The sequence below is a fragment of the Leuciscus leuciscus genome (genome assembly GCF_965113295.1).
Source record: "Leuciscus leuciscus genome assembly, chromosome: 11".
Classification (NCBI taxonomy): Eukaryota; Metazoa; Chordata; class Actinopteri; order Cypriniformes; family Leuciscidae; genus Leuciscus; species Leuciscus leuciscus.
In genome coordinates, this window is record NC_138735.1 from 25,126,608 (window position 1) to 25,145,224 (window position 18,617).

An 18,617-nucleotide genomic window follows, 5' to 3' on the forward strand; every position below is an offset into this window, starting at 1 on the left:
CTCTGCTCTTCTCTGCATTAATGGGAGGGTGAAATGGACCAAGAGACATTCTCATCTGTAATCAGTTCCAAAGAGGATCCATCTCTGTCTCACATTTACCCTAGGCACACACACACACACACACACACACACACGCACGCCTCCACTCACCCACGCAGACACTTTAATTCACTCTAAAACACACTCACACACCCACACACACATTCAGCTGAGAAGCCCAGTGCTGATGCTGTCTGACAACATCTCAGATCTCGTATTCCACGTTTTCTGAAGTGCTCGAGGTTTGTACAAGCAGCCTGGGATTAATTAAACTTTCACAGCTTCTGTTCTTCATGTTGTTCCATCTTCACGCTTCAGGTTTAAATTAGAGAGGACGTTGATGAATTTTGAAGCCCAAAATAATGAGTTTTATTGATATGACTGATTTTTTATTCATAATGCTTTAAAGATGCACATCATGGATGTCACTAAAGCCAGATTACAAAAATGTAACAATATACATATTATCAAGTATCAATGCAATCTCACTTCTCACATTTATGATGCAACAATATTAAGTTTGACATAAAATACAGTAAATGTTTCAGTCGGAAAAGCAGACAGAAACCTATCACCCCATGCAAGCGTACACACTCTCACACTCTTGTTTGCACCAAATCAAGTCTCTTTAGACCACGTTAGCACGAACCCAATGAGTTCAGCGTCTGTTTGTCAGAGCATCTCAACAATATCACATTCTTTACAGCACCACTGAAAAATGTAGAACAGCAATCCAGCATAAACTACATGTAAAACCAACAGCATGACACCTAAACAAGTTCATTCACCCCATATATTTTCATTAAGTAGAAGTCTGACCATTTATAAAGTTCTCTGTGTCCTACCTTGTTGTGATATGAGCAGACGGAGGACAGGGAACGTGCTCAGCGATTCTGTCTTGGCTGAAGCTCTGCTTCTCTGTAACCACAGAGACTGTGACTTACTCTGAATGTGCCAGAAACAGCCAATAGCTGAGCAGCCTCAGCCGTTCCGACACGCACACTCAGTTTCACAAGGAATTTCTTAAAAGCTTTCTGTCAATCAAGCATATTCTCAAGGTTTCATGTAATTGGTTTCTCATCTTAAGAGAATATGACGTAATATGGTTCATTACTATCCTCTCAAAAACCTGCCCTTTGCACTGATGCAGTGATAAAGTTGAAGATCAAGTGACTTAGTTTAATGTGTTTAAACACTTGTCACTTATTGTCATTTTGATGTGTGTCATGTAAACATACATTAGACTGGCAAAAATAATATTCTTAATCATAATTTTTTATTGTAAAAATATCAAAGCTGGATAAATTTGCAAATTCACTATAAATGCGTAACATTAAAACTTGTTTTGAGAGAATATTTCAATTTTTTTTTAACCCCCACTAGATATTTTTCCTGTTCTTTTTCTTGTTCTACAACTCATTAATTCATTTTGTTCGATTTATGGTTAAAAAAAAAAATAATAATATTGTAAAAAAATATTTTTGCCAGAAAGTGCCTTAATATATTTAGCAATTATGGTAAATTAAAAATTAAAGTAAATGTATATTCTTTTAAGGATTTTTTTATTTTATTTTATTTTTTGCTGGAAAATATGACAGCAGTGCTGATTAGGAAAATAACATTTGGAGTGTGAATGTTGGCAAGATAGGCTACAACTCAGTTTGTTAAATGTAATATTATTTATAATACATTAAATTAAGTCACCTTACATAAAACTTTGCCCCTGCAAAGCGAGGTGTTGGGAAGGGACAGAAAAAATGGTAACACTTTACAATAAGTTTTCATAACATTAGTTATCTACTTTAGTTGAATGAACAACACTTCAGCATTTATTAATTTTAGTTAATGTCCATTTCAACATTTACCAATACATGATTAAAATCTAAAGTTGTATTTGTTAACATTAGTTAATGCACAGTGAACAAACAATAACTGATGTATTTTAATTAACTAACATTAACAAATATTAATAAATACGGTAACAAATGAATTGCTCATTGCTAGTTCATGTTAGTTAATACATTAACTAATGTTAACAAATGAGACCTTATTGTAAAGTGTTACCGAAAAAATATATTATCTACATCACTTTGATAAAAAACAGAACCAAAAAAAACAGAAAAAAAACTTTACCAAAAAGCAAAATAAATTACATAACAGTCAACTGAAAAACATTATGTACAACATGATGGCACTCAAATATGATTCATGTCATAAGCAGATTTTTTTTTTTTTTTTGATCAGTCTCTCAGTCCTTCCCATCCTCATCAGCAAGCTGCCGACATTGTAATCTTGCTTTGAAGAGCTTACATGTATTTCTCAGCTGAGACATGTCATTGGCAGCGCTGTGGAGAAGACAGTAAGAATATTTCAGTTCAACCACACCTGGATATTCTGCATGCAGTTGCTTAGATAGATAGTTAGTTTCAACCCCAATCAAAATCCAGTTCAATCCAATCAATCAATGAAATCAATGGATTTGTCTGCGATCTGTCATTAGAGAGGATGATGGGATTGCAGTTAGCACATTTACCCTGCACTGACGAGCCAAAATGAGGGGATGACAAAACAGAGAAAACAATGAATATGCCGAACATCGCAGGTTTTAGCATTCATTTTGCACCTTACGTAACGCAAGCCAAGGATTATTACATAACTGTCTTTTTGGCTGATGTTATGAAAGACCTTTTGAACAGACACAATGTCTTAAAAGCAACCAAGGGCAAAGTGCTCAATTATAGCTGATGGACTGGAGCAGAAAAAAAATACTATGCTAATTCACACATTAGCTGTCGGAAACGGCTGAACCTATAATGAAACAAAATAAAGAAATGAATAACATGTCCTAAAGATATCTAAAAGCCATTATGTTTTATCAGCCATTGCACACGTTCACCATGGTAACCACAGTCTCCGCCACAGAAATTGTTACTACAATAAATGAATATGGGATTTCCTTTCTGATTCTTTCTGTAATTTGATTGTATTTTAATTATTTTTGACAGTGTCAGTGATGTCTTAAAAGTACCAGATTTTTGAACTAGCTTATTTGTTTGTCATTAACTGTTAACCATGGTACATTTTTTGTAAGGAAAGTTTTGTCTTTTAAATCCCAAGCCACTAAAGTCTGATTAGAAATCTTGTTATATTACTCCAAAATGTCCCCAAAAAAGTATGACAACAGCAAGTTAATGTCAAAGCAGAAATTATTTTATTATTCATATAAAAACAAGTCAGTTGTTATAAGACAAACAATAAGTTTAATTTCATGCACGCCATGCATTTGTGTTATTTAATATTATTATTAGTAGTAGTAGTATATAATATTATTACTATATGTGTGGATGCTCCAAACACAATGCAGCATATTTCAGTTGATTATAAACATTGAAGTCTAGTATTTTTAGTAGTCTTGCTGCCGGATATTTCTTTGCATTCTTAAAGTTACAGTAAGGTTCGACATCAGTTAAAACATTAGGTATCATGAACTAAACTAAACTGTTTTAAAGAAATTATTAATCTAGGTTAATGTGAATGTATATATATTTTATTGTTAGCTTCTGTTTATTCTTAAAACATTTACTAACGTTAATTTATATTTATAAATGTATATGTAGAAAGTAACATTAACCGAGATTAATAAATGCTATAAAAGTGGATTTTCATGATAACTGATGCTTTCAAAGGAATAGTTCACTCAAAACTGAATATTCTGTCATCCTTTTACTCAACCTTATGTCGTTCTAAACCTGTATGACATTCTTTCTTCTGTCGAACACAATAGAAGATATTTAAAAGAAGCAAACAACATTGGAGTCCACTGACTTCCATTGTCAAGACATTTTAACGAAGTAAACGAAGTAAACGAAGGCACGTTCACACCAAGGACGATAACTATAATAATAATGATAACTATGAGAATAGTGGATTCCAATCACTTTTTAGAAAGATTTTTTTCCCCAGCTGATAAACAATAAAGACATTAACAGCCAATCAAAATCCTTTCTGCTTTAAAGAGCTTGATCAATTAAAGTGGCAGCTATGAAATAAGTACACAACAATATTGTGCGTTGCTGTGGATGCTAATATTATCATTCTTAGTGTGAACGGGCCTTAAATGACGACAGAATTTTCATTTTTGGGTGAACTCTCCCTTATATGAAACCTCATTGTAAAGTACATTTGCATATCAAACACATGTAAGGAACTAAGAAATGTTATTGGAAACCAAAGTGTCTCCTCAATCTTCGAATGGTACCTGTGGCTATCGGGTCTTCAGTTTCATTTCCAAACGTGTGTCTTCCAGAGCCGGAGGTTCTGATGGCACCAGGCCTGATCTCACAGCGGTACACTACACTGTTGGGTTTGAAGATCTTGCTGTGGTAGCCCAGAGGGTGGTACGACAAAGGAGCTTCATCATCATCATCATCATCATCACCAATAACTACCAGTTCAGCCTGGATTCCTTCATCTTCCTCATCGGATTCAGCATTCTGATAACCCATGAAGATCATGGTAACAGGTTCACCAGATTCCACCTCGGGTGGGAGTAAGCTCATAAAGTTGAGACTAGAGTCTTCCTTTGGATTCAGAGGGGAATACCGTCCGAATCCCAGCCCGGAGTCTGCCGTTGGAGTTATCCGAAGCTGTTCCTCACACTCCTGTATGGGAGAAGATCCCGGGCTGATCCTGGTTATGTCGCTGTATTCATTGTTAGCATATGGTCCATTTTGAGCTGGTTGGTTGGTTTCCAAATACTGGTTGGTTTTAGTGGTTGGAATGTAAAGAGCTTCTTGTTTGGTAAATTTCTCAGCCTGAAAAGGACTCTGGTTCATGTTGGGCATCTGAAGGCCATGAAGACTGATGTAACCTCTTTCTGTCCTCTGAGGGGTTGTAGGTCGACTGAATGGGCTTGAAAACACAGGTTCGTGGTATTCCACATCTGATGGGACTTTCTTCTCCGCGGCTTTCATCAGAAGTTCCTCTACTTCAAGAGGGCTCATCTCGTTCATGTCATTCTGGGAGTCCTGGCCATCAGGTGGCAAGGCGTAGACAGATTTCCGCCCATCTTCAAAGAGTTTGATGCCTTGCTGTTGGAGATCCAGAGGTGCGATGGAGGTCGTGGAGAGGATGTGACTCTCACCGGTGCGGAGATCTTTTTCCACACTGATCTTCATGGTGTATGTAGCTGAAAGGAAAGAAAAGCGTTAAACACAAACCACTGCGAATCAAATCATGAGATTCAAAAAAACAAACAAACAAAAACAAGAATTGAACCATCATTTAAATAAATGTATATTATTAGCAAAAAACAAAGACTTAAATATATCTAAAACACAAACGATTTAAAATACATTACCATTCAAAAGTTTGTGATCGGTAAGGTTTTTAATGTTTTTGTAAGATTTTTTTAAATGTTTTTGAAAGAAGTCTCTCATGTTCACCAAGGCTGCATTTATTTGATAAAAATATAGTAAAAACAGTAATATTGTGATGACAATTTAAAATAATAGAATATAGAATATAATAAAATATAGAATATTTTATAATGTAATATTTTAAAATAAAATTGAATCCTGTGATGGCAAAGCTGAATTTTCAGCATCATTATTCCAGTCTTCAGTGTCACATGATCTTTCAGAAATCATTCTGATATTCTGATTTGCTGCTTTAGACACATTTCTTATTATTATAAATTTTGAAAACAGTTGTGCTGATTAACATTTTTGTGAAAACCGTGATAAATTGTTTCAGGATTCTTTGATGAATGCATCCTTACTGACACCAACCCTTTGAACGGTAGTGTATTTGGTGGAAGAATTATTCTATTTATTATAATTAATATGCTTGAAAATACCCCTTACCTGTGGTAAAAACACAGTAACACATGGCCTCTTGAGGCTTATTGCTTTAATAAAAAAAATTGTGATCTTGCAATCTGTATCTATATACAATATCCTGTTCAGTGTTCAGATGGTGATAACTTGATTTCATAATTCTATGTCATGCCCATAATTACAGTCATGGACACCATCTTTTTCATGTTTGAAAATGAAAAATGAAAGACAGCATTTACTGTATGTACCTTGAATTGCTATAATTACAGAAGTGGACAGTTTGATGACATGTTTGCACTGTCTAAACAAAATATTCAGGAAATTCGAGCATGTTTGTGCTGATTATATCAGCAAATAGTTGCCTTGCGTTGTACCTTTTTTCTCCTGCTCTTCATCAGTTTTGTGTTTCCCTGGTGTGACACTTCTCCTCCTAGTTGTGGGAGTATAGCTCTTCGGGACATCAGGTATAGCAGTGTAGATGTATTGGACTGGCTCTGTAGGAAGCAACATAAAGGTCGGTTGAGGAAGTGTCAAGGGAAAAATGCTGTACAAATCGCAATGTAGGAAAAAGAAGAAATTTATTTACCTGGGAGGATATTTGCGTTTACTTCCTGTGGGGAAATACAGTAGTTTGCGCAGTACCAAAACCAGATTTGATTGAAGATATAAAACAAAACCAAGTTTCACACAAATCACATGAGGTCACATATCACGCAAACAGATCCTTTTCTCACAGCACCAACTGGCATCAAACAATTTTATCTTGACGTCAATTTGAAACCGAGGGGAATCTTCACAGCATGTTGCATTGTAGTGATTTCCCTAGTTCCCAACTCAAAAGCGGATCCAATTTAAGGGGCTCGGTGTTGTAATAAGCGGTAAGGAGTCTCCAGGCCTTTTAAAGTGATTACACAAGCAATACCTTTATGATGTCCTCTGGAGTTTTCTCCACCTCCTTCAGTTGTTTCAGAAGAATCTCCTCTTTTGCAGAAATCTCCAGCTCTTGCGTCTCCAGAGCCGCAATCTCCAGCTCTATTCTGCAAAGACGCAGGGAATGTTGCTACATATCTTGACTCTCTTTCACTAAAAGCCAGTAATCAGGTCAAAAACACAGCTAAAAATGGGTGAGTCAGCCTTTAGTCATTTCGGTCCCAAGTTATGGAACTCTCTTCTTGACAAACTACAAGCAATCGACTCACTATGCAAGTCTCTCAAAACACATTTGTTCACTAGGGTCTTTCTTTGATTTATTTTATTGTTGCCTGTTGTTTTACAATCTTATCTCTATTATGTGTATGTGTGTGTGTGTGTGTGTGTGTATGTCTTTCTTTTCTGTGAATGCACACATGTATTTATGATCTGTAAAGCACTTTGTAAACTGTTTTTAAAAGGTGCTATATAAATAAAGGTGCTTTACTTGTATAATTTAGCTTATTTTTCAATTAAGTTACAGTATATGTAGATGAAATAATGCAACATAATGTTTTTACTTAAATGCGAGGTTCACCCAAAAATGAAAATTGTGTCATGATTTCATCACCTTCATATCGATCCAAATCTGACTTTATTTATTCTGTAGAACACAAAAGAAGATACTTCGAAATGGTTTTGTCCACACAATGAAAGTCAAAGAGGTCCAAAACACTTAATACAACCTACTTTCATAGTATGGACAAAAAAACTAAATAAACATTGTTCTTCTTTTGTGTTTCACAGAAAAAACAAAGTCATAAAAGTTTTGTTCTACATGAGGACGAGGAAATGATGACAGAATTAAAATTTTTGGTAAACTATGCCTTTAATTTTTGTAATGCAAACCACTTCAATTTGTTAACTGTTATATACATATTTAATATATATATATATATATATATATATATATATATATATATATATATATATATATATATATATATATATATATTAGGGCTGGCCTGGGGGAATTAACGCGTTAATCCTTGCGATTAATTTGAGATGTTTAACTTTTTTTTTTTTGCCTCGTTTTATGATTTCCAGTTGCGGCTGCTATTGAAAAGGCCGAAAATATGCCGTCCCGCCCATACGTGTTCAGCGATCAGGTTTCATTCTCGCGCAGCTTTCATGAGCGGGTCTTTTCCGCTCCGTGTGTGCGCCGCGCTCTCTGTTCCGTGTGTGTGTGTGTGTCGGTGCGCTGCTGCGCTATCTGCTCAATGTTCCGCTCCGTGTTTGCGCTGCGCATTCTGCTCTGTCGTTAACGGCCCAAACGCTCCAATCATGTACCGATCACACACTGGAAAAGCAAAGTCCGCTCAAATAACGTGAAATTTCTCAGTAGTAGACTTCTGTTTGCAATAGCCCTACTGAGCTGGTATAGTCATGCTGGGCAACAATGGTAAAATTACCTGCTCTGATCACATGCTCTGGTAATAATAGCTTTGTAGGACTATATTTTATTTTGATAATTAGTCCCAAAAAAAAAATATATATATATATATATAAAAAAATCTGTTAAATTGATTGTGTTGATTGATTATTGATAAAGAATAATATATTGATATATTGATGTTTAATATTATTTTAATATAGGGCTATTTTCTGTTCCTTTTTTTTTTCTGTGTTGTTTAATTTAATTAGGTGATTCTAAGTTTAAATATTGATGATTATAAGCTTGGGGGAAATGCAATTAATTGCAATTAATTACAGCAAATTGTGCAATTAATTAGTTAATTTTTTTTAATCGATTCCCAGCCCTAATATATATATATATATATATATATATATATATATATATATATATATATATATATATATATATATATATATGTTATGTGTGTGTGTGTGTTATATTTATATATATTGCATAGGGATTGTACGAAAGCATTTCAGAATAACACTAAAAAAAGATGCATTGTACATAAATATAATATAATAAAAAAGATTTAAACAAAACAAGTAGCTCCGTTTTCTTTTGAATGAGTGCTTCACCATTATTGCACATCATCCACATACTGTATGTAATCTAATTCAGTAGTTTATTTTATTTTTAATTTTCTTTCATATATATATATATATATATATAGAGTAACAAATGTATAAAAATTAGTTTTAGCCCTTTTTGATGTAACCTGATTTCATGAAAATCACTCTATATAATGGCACCTCCTTGTGTAATGTTTCGGTATTGTTCAATCTTTAACAGTCCCTAGGCCTATGGCATGTGCAGAGAGCTGATGATATAAAAAAATGAGTTTTTTAGTTTCAGAATGTATACCCTCATTTATGTTTTGAGCGGGGCCATGAACCTATACGCCAAGATAACTGACGGGAAATGACCAGCCACCTCTGTCCTGTGATGGCGGAGTTTTTCATCTGATTGCTTTTTTTGCTCTTAATCCAACTGGTTTAAACTGCAGCCATCATATTGAAGAGTCTATTTGAGAAAGCTCTTTGGAGATTTGAGTCCTTTAAATCAACCTTAACAACTTCTTGAAAGCAAACTTCCATTCCATCTAAATAAAGCTCCACATGGAGAAACCAGGCAGAGAGTGTTTCACAGATATTCTGTATTACAGCTTATGGTAACTTGAGAACGGTTCATTTTCTATCTGTGAAAAAGATTTTTCCTCAGTTATTTTGTCCTTTTATTGTGTTAGTCATGCTTCCTGCGCCAGGTATGACCTCCTGCATAATGATGGTTGTTTTTTTTCCAGACAAAGCTTGTCGTAAGTCAACAGGCTCTCACTGCCAAGGCGGGTTGTGTAAGTAGACAGTTTATGTAATACTGTGAGTGAGGTCTATCTGTCTGAACCTTGGCTAACACTGAAAGCCCATCACAGTGGTTAAACAGGAATAATCCAATTGCTTCTCACAATCAGGAAGTCGGGAACCTTGCAAACCATTAGTGATAGAGTACAAACTTTTTTTCACTTTTTATTTGTAGAGAGTACCTGTCGATATTGCTCTGCAGGAGTTTAGTCTTTTGTTGGAAATCTTCAGTCTGGGCCTTCACAGATTCTTGCTCCTCTTCGCTCTGGGTGCTCAATCCATCCATCAGCCATTGTTCTCGTAGAGTTTTTTTCTGTTTGTGCAAAGAAAGCAACACAGCATGTTGTATCAAGATAATTGACTTTTTTTTCTTTACATTACAGTGTTGTAAATTAATAAAATCACAAATGCAAACACAATCTGTTGCAATAATATAATGATCATTTGACATAAAAAAATGTAACATTAATTGAATTATTAATCTTTTGACTCTTATTATTCTATAAAAAAATTTTTTATTAATACTTACTGGAATATGTTTTAATAATAAATTCTGTATTCTTAAATATTTAATTTACAAATATATATATATATAAAATGACATACATAACAACACATACCTTTAGATATTGTAGCTTTAATTTCTCTTCTTCAGTGTTCCTTCGTTTCTTTTCTATCTCCTCTCGAATTTTTCTTTTGTCCTGATGAGAGAACAGAGTCATACTATGTAAAGTAAAATAAGATCCTAAACCTTTTTCAGTTTCACCTTGACCCCATACTCTTTTGTTGTTTCACGTCTTGCTATTAACACAAGCATGCATAGGGAGAGAACTAATATAGTCTTTTTGAGAGGGAGGCTTTGCAGCATTATTTTTAACTCTCTAATAAACTATGACTTCATATATAAAATGAACAGCTCAAAGGCTGTGTGTGGACAGAAATAACACATGGACAGATATCTCCATATATGCTCTGAATGTTCTTTGATGGAGTTCACATACTGACAGAAACTGATATACATGGATTAATCTCTCGGATTTGTTGTCTGGCCATTAACTCTATCGCCGCCATTGACGGAATTTTCTAGCTTTCCTTTGTTTTCACTGTTATACGGTAGGGGGCGCTATATCACATCTTCTGAAAGAGTACTGAATCTCCAGATCAAAACACATGCAAAAAAGAAGCACAAAACAAGTGATAAAAGCATTGCTTTGTAGTCTTAAAAATAAAGAATGTGATTTTCTCAGCTTTAAGTTCAAAATGTTGCTTTTTTATGAAACTTACTCGCATTCAAGTGTTCAAAAAGCTAGAATAAACCGTAATGTTTGTTTGTTTAAAAGTAGAGACACTGTTCTTTATTTTGTTTGATATATTGCATGTTCAGATATTCATACAAAAATTCTGGGGGCCATCAAAATTTTGAGAAAATTATCAAAAATGCTGCCGGTGGCTGGCAAGTTGGGAAAAAAAATTCTGCCAGGGAAAAAGTTAAAGGACAAGTTCAGTATTGTACACTTAAAGCCCTGTTTACAGATCGTTTCTGATGAAATAGAACGGTTAAGATTAAAATTTGGACACATGCTGCTGTCCCGAGAATTTTAGGTTTCTTTTGCTTTCCCCCCCACCTCCAGAATGGCTGCATATGTGCAATGGAACAATCCTTCCTAAAACGCATTAAACTTTCGTTTACAAAGACGTGAAACTCACCGAGTGGTCAGGGGTGTTCACTGATATGCTCACACAAAAATCGCTGCAAAAGATGCAATCTTAACCATTCTATTTCATCTCTGTAAACAAGGCTTTAAGTGTAAAATACCGAACTTGTCCTTTAATGGTTGTGTGGTTCATATCATCAAGGCCACAAAAGTATTAAGACTATAATGCTGGGATTAAGTGCTTTTATTTAAATGACACACTAAAAACTCTCACCTTATCAAGGTTACCAGACACAACTGAGAAAAATGTATCTGTTATATACACGTTTCAAACACCAAGAAAGGTTTTGTGATTACCAACTTGAAAGCCAAAGCCAAATAACAATATATAATGTGATAATATTTCCCTTGCCAATATAAAACCTTGATTCTCTGTTACACAAAACCAAAAAGAACAGCCTGATACTCACTGTTATAGCCTGCAGTCTCTCTCGCAGCAGGGTTTCTTCCTCCATTATGCTCCTGACACAGAAAGAGAGAGAGAGAGAGAGAGAGAGAGAGAGAGAGAGAGAGAGAGAGAGAGAGAGAGAGAGAGAGAGAGAGAGAGAGAGAGAGAGAGATAAACAACCTCTCTCAAAATTCTCACTAACAACCCTCCGTCAATGTCTGTCTAAGACTAAGAACAGGTTGGTAACAAGCTTTGATTGGCACATGTGGGTTGGCATGAGAGAAGTTTTGGTAGGGGGAGACTTGATGGTGGGCGTAAAAGCTGGAGGAAAGGAAGGAAGAGTTGTTGGGGGCTCTTTCACCCACTATCTCTCTGCCTGAAGGATGACTGCGCACATAAAAGATGAAAGATGTACAAAAGGCTGTGTGTGTGTGTGCGTGCTTGCGTGTGTGCTAGCTAACCATAACTTCCATAGCTAGCATGTCACTCTTTGACACCTCATGCGTCAGATATCTCCACGTGGAGTGCTTTGCCCATGGGACAGAGTAACATAATGTCTCATGTCAATAAATAATAGATAAATAGCCTGACATTACTGCGCTACAACCTGGGGTCATTTAGCTTCCACTTAACAGAAGAGGGTGCGACTTCTGATGATGTAGTATGTAAAAATATATTAAAGGTAGACTGTGTAATTGCTGCACCAAATAATAATAAAAAATAGTGCCACCAAAAGAAATTGCAAAAGAAATTGTACATTTCCTGAAGAAAATGGTACTTGTGTGTGCGGATGTAGCCGCTATGATCCTAAAGTGTTGTAGGTGGTTGCCAGGGTGTTGCTACGGCATTGCTATGATGTCTTGGAGTCTTTTTGAACATGTGATACGATCACTAGGATATTCTTGTATTTGCTAGATGATCAAAAGAGCCCTCCTAAAATAAAATTACTTTTTATTATTCTAATAATAATAATTATTATTATAAAAAAATGAAATTATATTTAATTGAAGAATATTATAAAATATTTCATTAAATATAATTACATAAATTATAATAATTTAAAAGCATATAAGGTACTAGAATGAACTAATAATAGACCAATATTATAATTATTTAAATTAGCAAACACAACTATGGTTTCCAAACAGGTTTCCCTATTGCCAAATCTTTCTCTGCACAATAAAATGGAAAAGGACAAAGTAACTTCAGCTTTATATAATCTCTGGTGCATGAAAAGCAAGTGAGCTGATCACAGTGAGACAAACCATTTCTGTAAATATCTGCTTTGTATTTGTTCAGTGCAGTATTGATGTCATGTATCTTGAATTTCATTCAAGGCCATTTCTCAGATGTTTGGACTTGCAAAGCAAAAGTTGTTGGGTTAAGAATAGCCCACTGAAGACAGACCTCATCCCCTTTGTACAGAAATAAACACATGGTCAGCAAGATATACACTCTGTTGTCACAGGTGGACTGCAAGGTTAAATGGCATTCAGATAACAACATGTGGTTATGAAACACACGTGAATGACCGAACCCTCTGAGGCCCTGTGATCTGCTAAGAAACACAGGTGTGATATAAAATGTCACCCCCCAAAGTTTTTTTCCCCTATATTTCCTATTGATACGGGACGTTTTGGTGAGGAATATTGAAATATGTATTACTAGGCGAGTAATTTCCATTTTATTTTAAATTTTTTCCAAATACAATTTAAGTAATCAAAGCTAATTTATAGGAAGAAGTAATAAAATAAAAAAATTCTATAGTAGATACTGGATATTTTTCTAAAATTGAAAAGTTGATGTTCAACTTTTAGGAGTACATTAGCATATGGCTGGCTTCAAAGCTAACACATATGGGCTAAAAGTCACAATTGTAGATTTCATGGGGCCAAATCCTTTACAAACTTGAATTTTTTATATATATTTCCTGGTTGTGCCCCTCTCTCCCTGGTTGAAATGTGACCCATGCTCCATCTGACAGGTGAAGAGTTCAAACAGTAGAAAGCCCATTGCGACATGGACAGAGTGTGCTAAGCGTTGTCACATGTGGCCTTTGGTTTAAAATGTCAGGCTTGTCCCTTTCTTAAAAACAAACAGTCCTGAAAATGTGTGTTGTCTCAGATGAGGATCCATCTGACATCAATGTGACTAACATCCTATGATCCTGCACTAAGTGCAATGCCTGCTCCGATTGCACCCATCCACTCTGCCTGGTGACTGTCCACATTACTGACACCCTTGACGCTATCTAACAAATAGATCTACAACAAAGCAAACAAGCACTATTTTGTTTTTAAATCTATATGCAGTTAGTGACCTTAACACATGAAGTCAGTTTCCCTGCAGATTCTCAAAGGAACCAAGAACTCACAAACAAAAATGACATTTCCCCCGATGACACCACTGAGCGACCCATCATGCCTTTAAATGTCTCACCGCTTAACAAGATGCCTCACTAATCTAAGATGCAGATTAAGTAGTATGGCAGAGAGAGATGCATTTACAGATATTAGTGCATCAGGTTTTGTTAGAATGTGCAATCAGAGACGTCCCTGTCCTCACATACCCTTTCAGCACTTAGAAGGAAAAAAAAGCATTAGAATTAATTGGTATACTTAGAACCAAATAAATATTTTGGATTAAAGCTTAGCCAAACAGACAGTCAATTAATGCACTAAAAAAAGAGAGATTATTTTTTAAACAAAACAATAAATAAAGTATTTACAGCAGCTGCTTTCTGCTTTCACTAACAAATACTCTGCATGGTATTTTGGACATAGTACCATGGTAAATACTGTGTTTTTCTGGACAAGAACAAGGACAAGAATTACACTATTAATTAAAAGTTAGGACACACCAACTAATTTAACTTTATTATTAGGCTAAGTAATCAAAGCTCTAAATAACAAATTGAAGTATGGGAATTATGAAATAAAGTAAAATAAATTTCATGAATATTTTAAATTAGTCTAAAATTGAAAAGTTGATTGCCAACGTTCAGGAGTACACAATCATAGATGGCATGAAAGCTAACAGATACAGTATATGGCTAAAAGTCACAATTTTAAAATAAAATAAAAGGCATACTGTCTTCTTTTTTACTCTCTTTGTCTAGGCAGGTTGTGCTGGGGAGGAGGGGGGCTAAAATAAGAATTTTGCATAGCAGGCAGACTTACTGTATTCATTTTGGATGCATCGTGGTTATAAATGCTAGTAGGAATGAATACGTGAAATTGATTGGCTGTGGAAGTTACGTTGAAACAACCAATCAGAAAGTAAATAGAGTTTCAAGGCTGAACTATTTATTATTAAGATCAATGTAAGATCCATTATAAGCTGGGTTTCCATCCAAATATAAAGGGAATCTTCTCAAAGTTAGCAAAAAAAAACTAAAATCAAACAAATGTGAATTAGGTGTGTTTCCATTAAGTTGTTCGAGTGGATGACAGTGGTATTGGTAACCTAGTAACCAACAGTAAATGAAACACCATCAGCGGAAACAGCCGATTAGTCACGCGGGTTTAATGTTCGCTACGTCAAAATGTATTCGGTAAATGCATTTTCATCTCCCATGATTCGCATTAAAGGGGTGGTTGATTATGATTTCACTTTTTTAACTTTAGTAAGTGTGTAATGTTGATGTTTGAGCATAAACAACATCTGCCAAGTCACGATGCTCAAAGTTCAAAGCAAAGGGAGATATTTGCTTTTAAAGAAATTGCTTTTAAAGACTACAACAAACGGCTGGTAGGGACTACACAACATTCCTCCCGGGTTAGTGACATCACTAACCCTAAAATGAACATAAACCCCGCCCCCGGGAACGCGATTTATAGATTATCATGACAGAATATGCTAATCAATGATTAGAAGATAGTTAACTCCACATCAGCTACATAAATTTAAACATAAATAAAAAAGTTTTTGAAATTTTCAGGACACAAGCTGTTGTAGCTCCGCCCCCCTTACTGGGAGCAGCTGCTCATTTGCATTTAAAGGGACAGACACAAAAATGGTGCATTTTGCAAATTAAGGGATTTTTTTTTTTTTTTTTGAAGTTTGGGGTTTCCATCACTTGTACTTCAAAATGAGCATAAAAACAGGGTGATGGAAACATATACTGTCAAAGAAGAGGTCTGCAGCTCGCTTAAGTGACATGATGAAAGCCTTAGTTTCATTCATGGTAAAATAATGAGCTCACAGTCAGGTTAGTTGTAGTATTGTAGTTATACAGGGCAGGGCAGGAAACTGATGTTCACCTGTGTTTAATCTGACCTCTTTCTCTTTCCTCGCTCTAAAAATACCTCACCGGCCAAGCACAATAACAGCATGAAATACTTTCTGGTTTATGACTTTTTCCCCCCGATTTTTAATGAAAGCTACAACATTCGTTTTGCACTTCTTCAATTTTGTAAATGCAGTGTTTGAAAGATGCTCACACAATAGAGCTAATTTATGCAACAAATCAGAATAAATGATGCCCCAGCTAAAAATTATCCCGAGAGTGGGAGGATATTATACACAGACTCACACACACACCCACACAAGCTGCTGCATATAAATGTCTCCCAGTTTAATGTTCCGAAGCACAGATCCACAGAACTGGAATTCTAATTCCTGCATCCAGAATTCCAATGCATTATCATTCCTCTCTGCTTCAGTCAGCTCAGATTACAGCAGCCTGGCAGGGTTCAGTGAGGGAATTAGGACACCCAGTGTGGCGACAAACAGGAGAAGGTCATGCTAGTTAGTTCTGCCCACGCTGGTTCTCACTGCCAGGCTTGAGACGGGTACTGCAGCAGAAAATAGTGTTCGTCTCACAGCTGGACTGTCAGTGCTGGACAGTCAAGGCAAACGCTGGCCCCCGACCTCTCTTGAGTTCTGAGATCCATCAGCTGTTAAGACATACACCCCTCTCCTCCTCCAAACCATGCCAACTGCTCTCTTTCTTCCTCTCATCTTCTATTGCCATCTCTCTGATTGCATGACTCACAAGCAGGTACCTAAAAAATACTGTTGTGGCAGCATGGTACAGTGATAGTATCAGATAGCAACACTTATGCGTTGATGATATATATGGAGTTCCCACCTTTTAATTTTCTATGATTTTTCCAGTTGTTCATAATGATAGGATTAGGATTTTTAACAATTTGATTGTACTATTATTTCTACAGTTTCTAGCCAATGAAATATTTTCGAGCTGAGCATAACTGAAAATATATATATATTTACTATTTTATTGAGTAGATATAAATGTTTTTATGGTTTTTCTGTTTTTGTTTTTCATATATTAATTTATTTCTAGGAAGATATTGTTATTTTTGTAATAGTACCATTGAGTATCATCAATAGTATTTTGAATCAGATTTTATTTTTATATTAAATGTGTCTATATAGTTTTATTACTTTTTTATTTGAGTTTTAGTTATTTTAGTACATCAAGTAAAGTTACACATAATGGAAATAAGAAATTATGCCTTGGCAACTATAGCTGAAATAAAATAAGTTTACTTATTTTATTTTATTTTATTTTATTTTATTTCAGTTAATATTTATTTTATTAAATCAAAATTATTTTGATAGTTTTAGTTAAATTAAATTAATTAATTAATTAAGATATTAAAAATATATTTTCACTGTGATATAAAATATACATTTTCATGAATTTTAGTGATTAATGGATATGATTTTAATAACATTTTCAAATCATGAAAACTAATACCTTAAAAAGTCATAGAAATGTATATAGTGGATATAATTTTATTACATATATTACATATATAATTTTAGAAGAAAAATACATTCACTAATCACTACAGAAATATATTTGACTTAACATTTTAAATTTTAATGACTTGATTTTTAAAACTTGATAATATTAACGGGTTTTTCCATGGGATCCTTGTATATACCATGAATCTGAATTAATTGAATTCATGGCAATAATTATATGTAAATCCTTTATTTTCACTGTACTGTTTTGTGCATGTCCAAAAAAACATAGTAAATTCAGGGTACTCTTCAAGGTATTACCATAAAATACTATGATGATATACTCTGATATACACCACAGTACCATTTAAATACCATAAAAAATTTATATAGTAAACAGGCAGTGCATGGTAAGGTACAAAGTACCTTGGTAATACCATCTGATACCATCACTGAACCACAGTGTCGCACTTCAACTTCAAAATCTGTAACGCAATAACTAAAAAATGTCCTAATCCTGCTGCGATCACAGCAAACAGCCTCTCAGCCACAGTCACAGCTCAGAGATCAAAGGTTTTCATGGTGCATGATATAATACCGATCAAACACGCTCTTATAGCGGCCCGATCTCCCTCGCTCGAGTCTGACAGAAAGATTTAGCTCAGATTCAGTTTTGAGACAGACACCTATAATCTCCAGTCTCTAATCTAATCTCTAATGGTTTAAAAGTCAAATTATTTGGGGTCTGCAGCCTTTAGTGTGTGGAAAACGTCCTGTTTTAAAGCATTTCCATGTAATGACACCCAAAGGTGAGAATTTATAACAACACCTCAGATATGCATTCATTTTCAATAATTTAACAGAGAAACTAAGTATTCCACTAACACCACAAGTACATCAGTGTTTATCTCAAGGCATCATACAAGGTTTAAACCCTTAAACTCTCTTGTGCATAAAACTAATTCCTTACACCACCAATTTCACTTTTTTCACAGATCTCTGGAATACTTCATTCTGATTGGTCAATTGCAACATTCTGCTGTCAAATATTTCAGTATAATAACCCTTAAACATTAAAATTGATCATTACTGGCAACTGATTTCCTCTCAAAAACTCAACAATCAACTCAAGAAAAAATTTAATCCTGGCAAAAGTAGTAGACTATTAAAAAATGTTTT

The 18,617-nt window shown here is 34.9% G+C and overlaps 2 protein-coding genes across 5 annotated transcripts in view; both read right to left on the bottom strand.

Annotated features, from left to right (window-relative positions):
- Window positions 1-18,617, bottom strand: part of LOC309509668 (uncharacterized protein) — a 36,062-nt gene that overhangs the window by 7,932 nt on the left and 9,513 nt on the right. For 2 of the 4 annotated variants that reach the window (XM_082184439.1, XM_082184440.1), the window contains 4 exons: window positions 11,746-11,797; window positions 10,241-10,321; window positions 9,803-9,933; window positions 6,799-6,913 (listed from right to left, as the gene is read on the bottom strand). In XM_082184439.1, the coding sequence (XP_082040565.1) occupies window positions 6,799-6,913; window positions 9,803-9,933; window positions 10,241-10,321; window positions 11,746-11,790 (372 nt within the window). In that variant the 5' untranslated portion in view covers window positions 11,791-11,797. Of the gene's footprint in view, window positions 1-884; window positions 2,349-6,798; window positions 6,914-9,802; window positions 9,934-10,240; window positions 10,322-11,745; window positions 11,809-11,876; window positions 12,094-18,617 lie in introns of those variants that run through there. The other 2 variants (XM_082184441.1, XM_082184442.1) reach the window with 2 other exon arrangements.
- Window positions 2,395-6,485, bottom strand: LOC309509681 (palmdelphin-like). Its single transcript, XM_082184471.1, has 2 exons — window positions 6,251-6,485; window positions 2,395-5,227 (listed from the first exon to the last, which is right to left on the bottom strand). The coding sequence occupies exons 1-2, from the start codon at window positions 6,384-6,386 to the stop codon at window positions 4,257-4,259; spliced, it is 1,107 nt and encodes a 368-aa protein (XP_082040597.1). The 5' UTR covers window positions 6,387-6,485; the 3' UTR covers window positions 2,395-4,256.